Source organism: Labrus bergylta, chromosome 3, assembly GCF_963930695.1.
Source record: "Labrus bergylta chromosome 3, fLabBer1.1, whole genome shotgun sequence".
NCBI lineage: Eukaryota > Metazoa > Chordata > Actinopteri > Labriformes > Labridae > Labrus > Labrus bergylta.
In genome coordinates, this window is record NC_089197.1 from 25,067,426 (window position 1) to 25,079,605 (window position 12,180).

General features: G+C 38.3%; 2 protein-coding genes and 1 pseudogene across 3 annotated transcripts; all 3 read right to left on the bottom strand.

Annotated features, from left to right (window-relative positions):
- Window positions 1–467: 467 nt before the first annotated feature.
- LOC109986228 (UDP-glucuronosyltransferase 2A1-like) lies at window positions 468–2,895 on the bottom strand. The gene is made up of 2 exons (XM_065953022.1): window positions 2,742–2,895; window positions 468–2,327 (listed from the first exon to the last, which is right to left on the bottom strand). The coding sequence occupies exons 1-2, from the start codon at window positions 2,751–2,753 to the stop codon at window positions 732–734; spliced, it is 1,608 nt and encodes a 535-aa protein (XP_065809094.1). The 5' UTR covers window positions 2,754–2,895; the 3' UTR covers window positions 468–731.
- An 833-nt stretch (window positions 2,896–3,728) lies between these two features.
- LOC109986125 (UDP-glucuronosyltransferase 2A1) lies at window positions 3,729–12,159 on the bottom strand. 2 transcript variants are annotated; one of them, XM_065953020.1, is made up of 3 exons: window positions 12,020–12,159; window positions 5,846–5,927; window positions 3,729–5,503 (listed from the first exon to the last, which is right to left on the bottom strand). In XM_065953020.1, exons 2-3 carry the CDS (start codon window positions 5,860–5,862, stop codon window positions 3,904–3,906), a joined length of 1,617 nt encoding a protein of 538 aa, XP_065809092.1. In that variant the 5' UTR covers window positions 5,863–5,927; window positions 12,020–12,159; the 3' UTR covers window positions 3,729–3,903. The 2 variants fall into 2 exon arrangements, with proteins under 2 accessions (XP_065809092.1, XP_020492365.2); XM_020636709.3 differs by having other exon boundaries at window positions 5,833–5,927; window positions 12,020–12,086.
- Window positions 9,363–12,160, bottom strand: LOC109986299 (UDP-glucuronosyltransferase 2C1 pseudogene; annotated as a pseudogene).
- Between the last annotated feature and the right edge of the window lie 20 nt (window positions 12,161–12,180).

The following is a 12,180-nucleotide window of genomic DNA, read 5'->3' on the forward strand; positions in this document are numbered from 1 at the left end:
AGCTAATTTTATCACAGATATGTGCCGGTATTGCTAGATTTATTCACTAGTCAAATTTCATTTGAGTGTCATTGTATTACACTAGCAGAGTGTGCTATACAGATTACAACAAGCATTGTCACTCTCCAGAGTGTCAAGCAGTGTTGCACTTTCATGCGCAGTTACTTTCCAGTTGAGTGACCTTCTTGTCTTTATTATTGCTCTTTTCCTCAAGTGTTTAATAACTGCTTATGAGGGATCAACATAATAAATGTATATATCGCTACAGATCGAACATGATGATCTAATAAAGATATCCGGGGATATATTGGTATCAGATTTTATTCTCTCTCCAATATTAATATTGGCCACAAAAATTCCATATCGGTCGGGCCCTAATTTTATGTAAGATATTAAGGCATGTACAGAGAAAATTTATTGAAAAAGTCATGAAAAACACAAGTAATAAAAGACAAAGCAAACACACGAACTGTACCTTTTTTTATTTGCATATACATTTGATTTCCTCATAATAATCATGATAACCAACCTTAAAAGTAAAGGTAGGTTATGTTTTGTTTTTCTAAAATACCCTCATTGTGAAATAATAACAATAATTTATAATTTATTTGATTTACTAAAATATAGTTAAACCAATGAATGACAATGAATGGAAATCAGACTGATTTTGTAATTAACCCTAATCAATCATCAATCCCCACAAACCAAAGTAAATATATTGATAAAACCTTTCATTCTGTCTTTCCCTTTGAGGTAGATTTAACTTTCCTTTTTAGACAGGTTTTGTAGCATGACCATATTAACACAGTAAAACACAACAACATTAGCAGTGCGACTGTTAGTAGAAAAAATATCACATCAACAGAGTGGTAGGAATACCAGGGTAGCTTGTAGGACTCTGTTCTCAGATGAGCTGCACCTTTGTGTCTCATGACAAACTCTATCCAGAAGAGGGCGCTATCCAGAGGCTTTATGGGAGTGTCTCTGTGCAGCCTGGAGAGTCTCTGCATGTTCATCCTGTATGAGGGCTCGTTCAGGACTTCCTGAATTCCTTGATAGAAGATATCTTCATTCATAGTAAAGATATCTATCACTTTCCCTGCTCCTCTTGATTCAATTTTGAACAGATTATCATGCTGATCAAAAATCAATGGGACACCTAAGATGGGAACTCCATGGTACATAGCTTCTTGAACTCCGTTTGTTCCTCCATGAGCCACAAATAGTTTAATTTTTGGATGGCCCAAAAGATCATTTTGGGGCATCCAGTCAACAAGTAAAGTGTTGTTGCCCAGAGTGGTTGGTTTGTCGCCTTTATGTCTCCAGATGACTTTCTGAGGTACTCTCGCAAAAGCTGAGGCGATAGCGTCAGCTAGGTCATGGGGAAGCTTTGCAATAAGTGTCCCCAGAGACATAATAATGACTCCATGCTCTCCAGAACTCTGCACAAACTCCTCCAGGTCTTCAGGAAGTGGTTTTGCAGGTTTACACTGAAACCCTCCCATGTAGATGACATTAGGCATGGTGGGACGAGGGAACTCAAAGACAAAGTCCACTCTCATGAGCCACAGGTCTGCAGCTTGAAACAGGGAGAGGTAATCTATCTCTGGACCTAAATATTTCTTGATTAAGCCATCATAATGTGGTGTGAGACACAATGAAATTAGAAGTTCAGAGTAGCCAAAAACTATAACGTTTAGAACTCTCTCAAGAAAGCTCATCTTATCTGACAATTCAGTCCCTGGCAGGGGAACATATGAAAGAGGAGACGGGGCGATTGCAAAATGGCCTTCACCGTGACTTGTCCACCTAACATTAAGCGCAATCGGCAACCTCAGGTAGTGTGCGATTATAACACCTACTGGAAAAACAGGATCTGTAAGGACAAGGTCATATTTGGCCTCCTGTAGTGACTGTATCTGTTTTTTGTTTTCAAAAAGCCGCTCAATCATTTTGGATGTGTGCACATTCATCTCAGAGGTTATGCTTGCTTGTTCCATTTCCAGTTTAAAACGTGCCCAGGCAGACCTCCCCTCCCTCTGAATCTCCAGCAGCTTAGATGCAAAAGCTGTGATAAAATCTTCATCAAATCCAGAATCCATATCGAGTGTAATAGAAGCATAAAAAGGGGAGGTTTCCTTGATGTACCAGCTGTCTGGGTGTCGCACAACAGAAATCTGGTGACCCCTTGAATGCAGTGCCTCAATAATGACCTTCATGTTCACCCAGTGACTCCCCTCCATGGGAAAAACAAGAATTCTTCCTCCAAAAATCATGGTTGGATAGAGCAGGCAGAGAATGATCAGGACCCACAGTGAATGCATATTCTAAAGTTGGGAGGAAGCATATTTGTGTTAATCATTTCCAGCGTTTTTATCTACTGGACAATGTCCTTAGGGCATGCAATTTATTACCTGAATTTGTTCAGAATCTTTTCATACGTTTTTACATTACATGTGCAGCTAGTTTCTTTACAAATAACCAATTGTATTATTATTGTTATCTGAAAAGGTTATTATCATTTTATTAAACTGAATTGTTAATTTATCGTGCTATAACTGCATTAGTGTCTGCATGGAGTGCTTTTTAGCATTCACTAAAAGAACTAATGAACGACAACATGTGCACCTGAGAGAAGTCCAAAGTGAGTGTTCACATTTGGAAAAAAAACAAACACAGCAGTTCAAACCTTAATAGAGCTAGTCATTTAAAATAAAAATGATTTTAAATTATACAGTTACCTTTTTTGGCATCCAATTTATTTCTTGAAATATTTCTCCTTTTACAGAGAGCAGCACACATGCTGGTCCTTCGACATTCAACTTGTGAAGGTCTTAGGTAATGCAGTGTCATCTACAACACAGATGATAAGAAAGTACAAAGTGGAGTCCATGTCAGTCATAAAGTGTTGAACTTTAAGCAAATATTCATAAAACTAAAACTATATGGATTTCCCCTTTTCACAAATGTTCATAATCATCAAGCTTTTAGATTGTCATTAAATGTCATTTTTGACACGTTAGCAAAATTCAGTAAATGCATGAATAACATCACCTTCTATAGCCGATAATCACCAAACCCTCATATATATATATATATATATGACTAGAAAGATTATAAACACTTTATCTAGTTTTAAAAATGTTTGTGGTTTTCCTTTTTGCAGACATAACCTTTACTTGCCAGTTTATAAATAATGCATTCAACTTATTTCTGTCACAATGCCCTTTAGACAAATTAAGCATACATTTGAACTATGTCCTATCTTTTTCAGCTAAATAGTAGCCCTGTGACAGTTTCCTTTGGTGTGATTGCTTAACCTATTTCTTTTTTCACCTCAAGACTTTTTGAGTGTAAGTATCAATACTTATCGCCTAAAAACTGACACAAGTAATTAAACAGACCTCAAACAATCATAAGACAACCTAAAGGTAACTAAAACAACACACAGTTTAAAAGCGTGGCCAAACTGAATACTATGAAACCAGCAGAGTTGTGGAACAGCAGGGCAGGCTGTAGCACTCTTTTCTTAGGCAAGCTGCACCTTTGTATCTCATGACAAATACTGTACCTCCCAGAAGCACAGTCAACAACCTTTACTGGCTGATCTCTGCAGGCTGAAGGGTCCCTTCATTTATTTGTTTTGTGTTGGCCTTTAAGGACTTGCTGAATGACCTTTGCAACTCGATTGGGTCTCACTAAAACCAAATAAAGAATGACTTGCTTTTAATTCATTTTAACATTTTATTTAAAGTAACAGTTAAAACAAAAGTCCATGAAAACAGTGTCATTGATTGCTTTTTTGTATTATTGTTACACATTTTAGTAAACAAAATATCACATTTAGTGTAAGTGAGACTGACCAAAGTAAAACAATGTATATATACAGTAACTATGAAAGCATCATTCTGTCTTTCCCTTTGAGGTAGATTTAACTTTCCTTTTTAGACAGGTTTTGTAGCATGACCATATTAACACAGTAAAACACAACAACATTAGCAGTGCGACTGTTAGTAGAAAAAATATCACATCAACAGAGTGGTAGGAATACCAGGGTAGCTTGTAGGACTCTGTTCTCAGATGAGCTGCACCTTTGTGTCTCATGACAAACTCTATCCAGAAGAGGGCGCTATCCAGAGGCTTTATGGGAGTGTCTCTGTGCAGCCTGGAGAGTCTCTGCATGTTCATCCTGTATGAGGGCTCGTTCAGGACTTCCTGAATTCCTTGATAGAAGATATCTTCATTCATAGTAAAGATATCTATCACTTTCCCTGCTCCTCTTGATTCAATTTTGAACAGATTATCATGCTGATCAAAAATCAATGGGACACCTAAGATGGGAACTCCATGGTACATAGCTTCATAAATTCCGTTTGTTCCTCCATGAGCCACAAATAGTTTAATTTTTGGATGGCCCAAAAGATCATTTTGGGGCATCCAGTCAACAAGTAAAGTGTTGTTGCCCAGAGTGGCTGGTTTGTCGCCTTTATGTCTCCAGATGACTTTCTGAGGTACTCTCGCAAAAGCTGAGGCGATAGCGTCAGCTAGGTCATGGGGAAGCTTTGCAATAAGTGTCCCCAGAGACATAATAATGACTCCATGCTCTCCAGAACTCTGCACAAACTCCTCCAGGTCTTCAGGAAGTGGTTTTGCAGGTTTACACTGAAACCCTCCCATGTAGATGACATTAGGCATGGTGGGACGAGGGAACTCAAAGACAAAGTCCACTCTCATGAGCCACAGGTCTGCAGCTTGAAACAGGGAGAGGTAATCTATCTCTGGACCTAAATATTTCTTGATTATGCCATCATAATGTGGTAAGACATTGAGTGTAGTATGAATTTCCGCAAGGCCAAAAACTATAACATTAAGAACTCTCTCAAGAAAGCTCATCTTATCTGAAAACCCAATTCCTGGAAGTGGTACATATGAAAGAGGAGACGGGGCGATTGCAAAATGGCCTTCACCGTGACTTGTCCACCTAACATTAAGCGCAATCGGCAACCTCAGGTAGTGTGCGATTATAACACCTACTGGAAGAACAGGATCTGTAAGGACAAGGTCATATTTGGCCTCCTGTAGTGACTGTATCTGTTTTTTGTTTTCAAAAAGCCGCTCAATCATTTTGGATGTGTGCACATGCATCTCAGAGGCTATGCTTGCTTGTTCCATTTCCAGTTTAAAACGTGCCCAGGCAGACCTCCCCTCCCTCTGAATCTCCAGCAGCTTAGATGCAAAAGCCGTGATAAAATCTTCATCAAATCCAGAATCCATTTCGAGTGTAATAGAAGCATAAAAAGGGGAGGTTTCCTTGATGTACCAGCTGTCTGGGTATCGCACAACAGAAATCTGGTGACCCCTTGAATGCAGTGCCTCAACAATGACCTTCATGTTCACCCAGTGACTCCCGTCCAAGGGGACAACAAGAATTTTCCCTCCGCAAATCATGGTTGGACAGAGCAGGCAGAGAATGATCAGGACCCACAGTGAATGCATTTTCATTCTGGAGATGGGAAGAAAGCACATTAAGTCTTATCAAATGTTGAATTAGTATTTAAAATGGACAGACAGAAGGAATAATTCATCACTTATTTGTCAATAAACATCTTTCTATGTCACTTCTCTATTGTAATGGTTTTACAGTATTTTTTATGTAAGCAAGAAGCAATTCATTTTTAAACAGAACATCAAATGTAGGATTTACTTTTGTATCAATATGAAAGGTTGATGTTTTATGCAGTTACTAAATAAGTGTCTGCATTGTAACCTTTTTAATATTTACTGCAAGAACCAATAAGCAACACATTGGGACAAGAAGAAGATGTACTGTACTTGTATATTTCACATTTTCTGTAGAGCCATACTCTTGCTGTTTCTCAACTCCAGAAGAACTTTGAGAAGGTGGTTTCAGGGTCTTCAATGAACAGCTGAAAAGAAAGTACAAAAGGGAGTCAAACATGTTTATAGTGTTAAACTTGAATCAGATATCATCAGCAAAAACAAATAAGAAAAACCTGTAAAACAGATGGATGAACTCCTTATTACAAGTGTTCATTCAGATTAAAATTTTAGATTGTCAAACAATGTCATTATTAAAACCCTTGGAAAATTCTGAAAATAGGTGACAAACATTTACTGGCTGTTAAATGAAAATTAGCAAGCTCTCATATCAGAGGGTGTAAAATCCTACACTATATATGTATCTTAACAAATCAAGAGGGTTTACTTTCAGCATGGAAAACTACTGCTATCTATGTTAAAAAGATTCAGGGGCATTATAATACTTATTGGTGTTATTTTATGTTTTATTCATGGTCATCTTTTGAATAGTGTGCATTTTACATAATATAGTATAGTACTTTGACACTTTTCAGTACGTTTATCTACTGGTCTCATCTCATCTTATCTACTTGCCCTTGCTATGAGTGCTTGACCTTGATTATTATTATTTGTAATGGAGCCCGACCGATTAATCGGCCAGCCGATAGTATCAGCAGATATTAGCATATCAAGTGACTATCAGTGCTAATTTTATCACAGATATATACACTGATATTACTCGATTTATTCACCAGTTAAAAAGCATTGAGTTTGAGTCTCGTTGTATTACACTAGGGGTTCTTTTTCTGTCTGTGCTTCAGAGATTGTGCTGCACAGATTATAACAAGCATTATCACTCTCCAGAGTGTCAAGCAGTGACATGCACAGTTACTTTCAAGTTGAGTGACCATCTTGTCTATGTTACACTGTATATCTTTTCCAACAGTGTTTGATAACTGCATTTGAGGGATCAACACAATAGATGTGTATATCTTTCTCTAGCTTTCTCGATGTATCGAGCATAGATCTAAGAAAGATATTTTCCAATATATTGGTACCAGATTTTTTTCTCTCCCCAAAAATCCTATATCGGTCAGGCCCTAATTAGTAATAGTAATAACCATTGAAAAAATGTAGTTGATGCGTCCATACAGATCAGTCATAGATTGTCTTCTAAAACAACAAACAGAAAAACACAGTAAAAAAATCTGCTACTGTCAAGAACTTATTGATTATATTTGCTAAAAAATGTATATACAAAACAAATGTGAATACATTCAAATATATAAGACCATTTATAGACTCCAAATTTAAAGCTTGACCAAATAAAATTATGTAGTATACCAGGAAATGTAAACACCCTGACGTAGAAGTCCCACACGGGGCCTTTCTCAGGAAGAGAAGAGCTGTGCTGTGATGTAATGGATTTCCTCCAGTCTCCCTGAGCAACAACGTTTTAGAAATCACAAGTGTTGTTTGGCATGGCAAGAGCTTTCATCGGAGAAAACACACAATCCATTTGAAACCAATCCAGTGCACCTATTTTTCCTTTTGATGGAACACCCAATCCTTCAACAATAGGCTTGATCAGTAACATCTCCCTTCCCATTTTGTAACACTAGCTGGTTAAAACACTAGCTTATCCAAGTGAAAACTTTTCTGACTATAAAGACTATCGGACAATCTAGTAAACCCATTCTCTATTCTCCCCATGAAAACCAGTCCAAAGTGATTAACAAAACAGACAGATAAGGATGAAGAAGAAGAACCTTACTGATTCCTAACAGAACATAAACACTTCCAGGTTTCTTTTGTTCCTCCAACAACACTCTCCACAAGAGATTCCTGTCTCATACCAGGAAAAGCTCAATTTACATAGTCCTCACTGTGCATTAAGAGAGAGCTGCAGTTCTATCAAGAGAGCAGGGTTACTGTGCAATGGGTGCACAACAATTGCACCGACCACTAACAATGTCAGTGCAAACTGTCTAGAAATGAACTGGGACCCTTGTAAATAAGCTCTTCTGATATCTTGTGACTCAAAGTAAAAAATGTTTTGTTTAATTTAGGCTGCAAGATTTGTCGCCCAAAACGCAGGTATCATTTGCTATAATAACTAACCAAGGGGCCCAAATAAACCGAACACTAACACTTAGAAATTAAGTGAAAACTAACAAACTTCGTACTTCAATACTAGACAGGTAATCTTTTTTCTCTGCAAACTTTGCCACACCCCATAAGGCAGTTAAGTTAAACATACAACACAAAAGCTATGTCTCCGAAGTTGTTACCAAGACTTCACCCATTAGATGATGAGGCAAATAGATGTAATAAAATCCCTCAATTCTACATACAAGTTGAACAAATCTGAAACGATAGGAGTACAAAAGTTTTAAAAAAGAATGATTTCAATAGACCTCACACAGCAGATATGTCTTTTGATCAAGATACGCTTGTTTTTTATTTCTCGTGATTTTTGAACTTTGGATTTGTGTTGAAAAGGCAGTCATCCATTGATAAGACTTTATAATCATAGGACCTGCATAGACCTGTGCACACCCTTAAGGCAGAGACACCAGTTACAGGAAAACATAGAACTCTTAAATGAGTCATGTTATACAAAGTCAAACATGTTGCAGTAAAATAGGTATTATGTTCTTCCCACAGTTGAGCTCCTCTCTTATCTGCCTTGCTTTGTTTAGGTATGAACTAATTGGCATGAGAGTTCTTGTCTGTTGTCCCAGGAAGGTTTCTACTTGGATTAAAAATGAGTCAGCGATCTTTCATGTTGTAAGCAGCCATTCAAACAGGAAGGAACACGTCTGTTTTTAGCTTTTAACCAGCTAAAGGGGAAGTGAGATTTTATTGAATCAAGCCTATTGTTGAAGGATATTGCCCTAATTATTAACTTCTTAACCTTCCTTTTTAACTGATTTTAATGTTAACATTGCTTGTTAAGTGAATGTATGTTTTAACTGATCTTTTTTTCCCTACATCTATTTTCGCGTTGTTTATATTGCGTTCTAATATTTTTGTCTGCTCGACGTCATTGTAAATAAGGGCAATGCTCTCAATCATTCTCGAGTTTAAATAGAGATATGATGTATTCCTGGAAAGCCACTGAGAGGCTTTTACTGTGTAGCTGTTGTTTTATAGCTCAACATTTGCAGAACCAGTGTTGTTTGTAATACTTGAAGCTTGTTGCACTAACTAAGAAACTACATCGCTCATGTCAGAAGAAAGGTAGTTAGTAGGAGGATCAACACACAGAATAAATCTTAAATAAAAGCATGTGTTAGCTTCTCCTGTCAGTGATTAGTTATTCATAGCTTTTCATTTGATGACATATATCTAAACCTCGTGGGATAATATATATAAATTGCCCCAGGAAGGTTCCCCTCTGTTCACATTAACCTCTGATATCCTGTACTAACTTAGGAAATGATTTATTAGGAACACTAGTGCTTTACCCTCGAGCAAAGGTTGAGTAAGATAATAAATATCATCAGTGCCAACAAAAAGAAAATAAACCATGTGAAATATTTGATTTAGACAATATTTATTTGAAGAAAGGTCTTTCAGATAGAGGCCTTGTCACAGCATTCATTAAGTTTATACAAATACCTTATAAACTATGATCAATATAATTTTAAAAACACACTCAAAAAAATCTCTTTCCAAAAAGTGTTATTGATGTATTGTGCTGCCAAAATTGATGTATTTTTCATATCTGTTCAGCGGTACCATAAATCAAAGGTCTCACATAAATCCCAAAATCAGAAAATCTTAATGACATATTTTGGTCTATAAAGTGAAATGGAAATGTTGAAAATGATTACTCGTGTTTCACTTTTTTCTTACACATTCTATTGTAGAAACATCTCATCAGCATGAAAACAGTTAGAAGAACGAGAAGCAAAGCTCCAGCCAGGAACACAAAGACATCAACTGAGTGGTAGAAATACCAGGGCATCTGTAAGGACTGTGCTTTCAGGTGAGCTGCACCTTTGTGTCTAATAACAAACTCTATCCAGAAGAGAGCGCTATCCAGAGGCTTTATGGGAGTATCTCTGTGCAGCCTGGAGAGTCTCTGCATGTTCATCCTGTACGAGGGCTCGTTCAGGACTCCCTGTATGGCCTTTAGGAAGGTGTCTTCTTTGTCCACTGTTTGAATGCTCAGGATCTCAGCACCACCTCTCTCTTTGAGACGCAGCAGGTTGTCATATTGGTCAAAAAACAAAGGCAGACCCACAACAGGGACTCCATGATACAGGGCTTCTTGAACTCCGTTTGTTCCTCCATGTGCAACAAATAGCTTTACCTTGGGATGCCCTAAAAGATCATTCTGTGGCATCCAGTCGACAAGTAAAGTGTTGTTGCCCAGAGTGGCTGGTTTTCGTCCTTTATGTCTCCAGATGACTTTCTGAGGTAATCTTGCAAAAGCTGAGGCGAGCTCGTCCGTCATGTCAGCAGGAAGTTCACTTACAAAAGTCCCCATAGACATAATAATGACTCCATGCTCTCCAGAACTCTGCACAAACTCCTCCAGGTCTTCAGGAAGTGGTTTTGCAGGTTTACACTGAAACCCTCCCATATAGATGACATTTGGCATGGTGGGACGAGGGAACTCAAACACAAAGTCGGCCCTCATGAGCCAAATATCTGCATCAAGCATTAACTGTTTATAGTCGATACCAGGCCCAAGATATTTGTCAGACAGTTTCTGGTATATTTGACTAACTAAGTGATTTTGTGTTTCCGTTATTAAATGAAAAGCCACATTTTTTACTCTCTGCAAAAAGGTCATCTTGTCTGTGTTGCCAGATCCTGTTATAGGAATGTATGATAAAGGAGAAGGAGCAATAGCTTGGTGAGCTTCTACGGCTAATAGCCAGCGAACATTATAAACCAAAGGAAGGTTCAAATATTTGGCCAAAATCACTCCTCCACCCCAGCAGGGGTCAGTGAGCACCAGGTCAAACTTGCTGTCCTTCAACTTTTTCATCAGTTCTGAGTCACCCAGGATCCCTGTCATAAACTCGGCCACAGCTTCGTGAGCGTCCAAAAACGTGCCGATCATTCCTACAGACATGTGGAGAAAATTTGTCAAGGGAAGAGCTCCCCTCTCAAAGTCAATGACCTCTTTTATGATTTTTGTTATGGACTTCTGATCCAAGCTCCTCTCCACTTGAACTGTTAAAGTGTGGTAATCGGAGGATTTCTCCTTGATGTACCAGCTTTTGTTTGAACGCAGTATTGTTAGATTGTGTCCTTTCTCATGACAAGCTTGAAGAAGGATATCCATGTTTATCCAGTGGCTGCCTTCTGCAGGAAGGACCAAGATGTTGCCACCCTGACAGGCTTTGGGAATAAAGACAAGTAGCAGCAGAGCACTGCAGAAACAGACCAGCCTCATCTGAAATGAAAACATTGACAGTAAGACCCAAAAATGTGGAAAATTAATAGAAATATGTTGATTCGGTGTCTCCTCGACAAAATGTGACCTCTTCAGTCGTGGCTGATCGTGTCCTCTCCATGGGTAAGTAGGGTTTCTAATGAAATATCTCCTCCTCCTTTCTTTCAGTTAAACGGACTCTCGCTGGGGTTGTTTGTTTTTTTTTGCTTTTGAAAAAAAACTATTCTTCAGCATGCTGGGACTCACTTTGTCCGACACTGAACCAGCTGCAGTAGTTGCAAACATTCAATTTACTGTAAGACTAGCCTTTACATTTTTAAGGTCAGTGGTCACAGAGAGGATCAATTTGAATATCAGTCTTTTTCATATCGAGCTAAAAACTCATTAAGTTATGGTGTAGGCTACATGTGGTGTGAGATGTTTAAACTTTCAAACAACAGCTCAGTACGTTACACACAAACCGATGTAAACACGTAGTCCAATGCAAGTAACTCGTGACATGTGTCTCTTAAGGACGACTCCCATGTTATTTTAATTTAACCATTAAAAATGCTTTGATGCAGAAATAGCCTACTTAAATTTGACGACAGATGTTTTACAGCGACAGGAGTCGAGTTTTTTTTAATTCCTTTTCCGTTACTGCAAGAAGAAGTTTGCTTTTCAATGTGCGGGGAGACTTTGAGCACCGACACCTTCACCGCTCACGTAAACTCCGCAGCTCTGATCCAAATTACGCATCAACAGTCAATAGACCGTAACAAAGCCTATAGCATTTCAACTTACCTTTCTCCGTGTTTTGTTTTTTCTTCACTCCACGCAGAAAAGTCACAGCGGAAGAAGATTGTTTCAGCCTGAGCCTATAGTCCCAGTGTGCAGAGAGCCGAGCGGGTCCAGCAGAGTCTCTGTGGTACAGATGAATGATATCCGGAAGTGGTCCAGTAGCG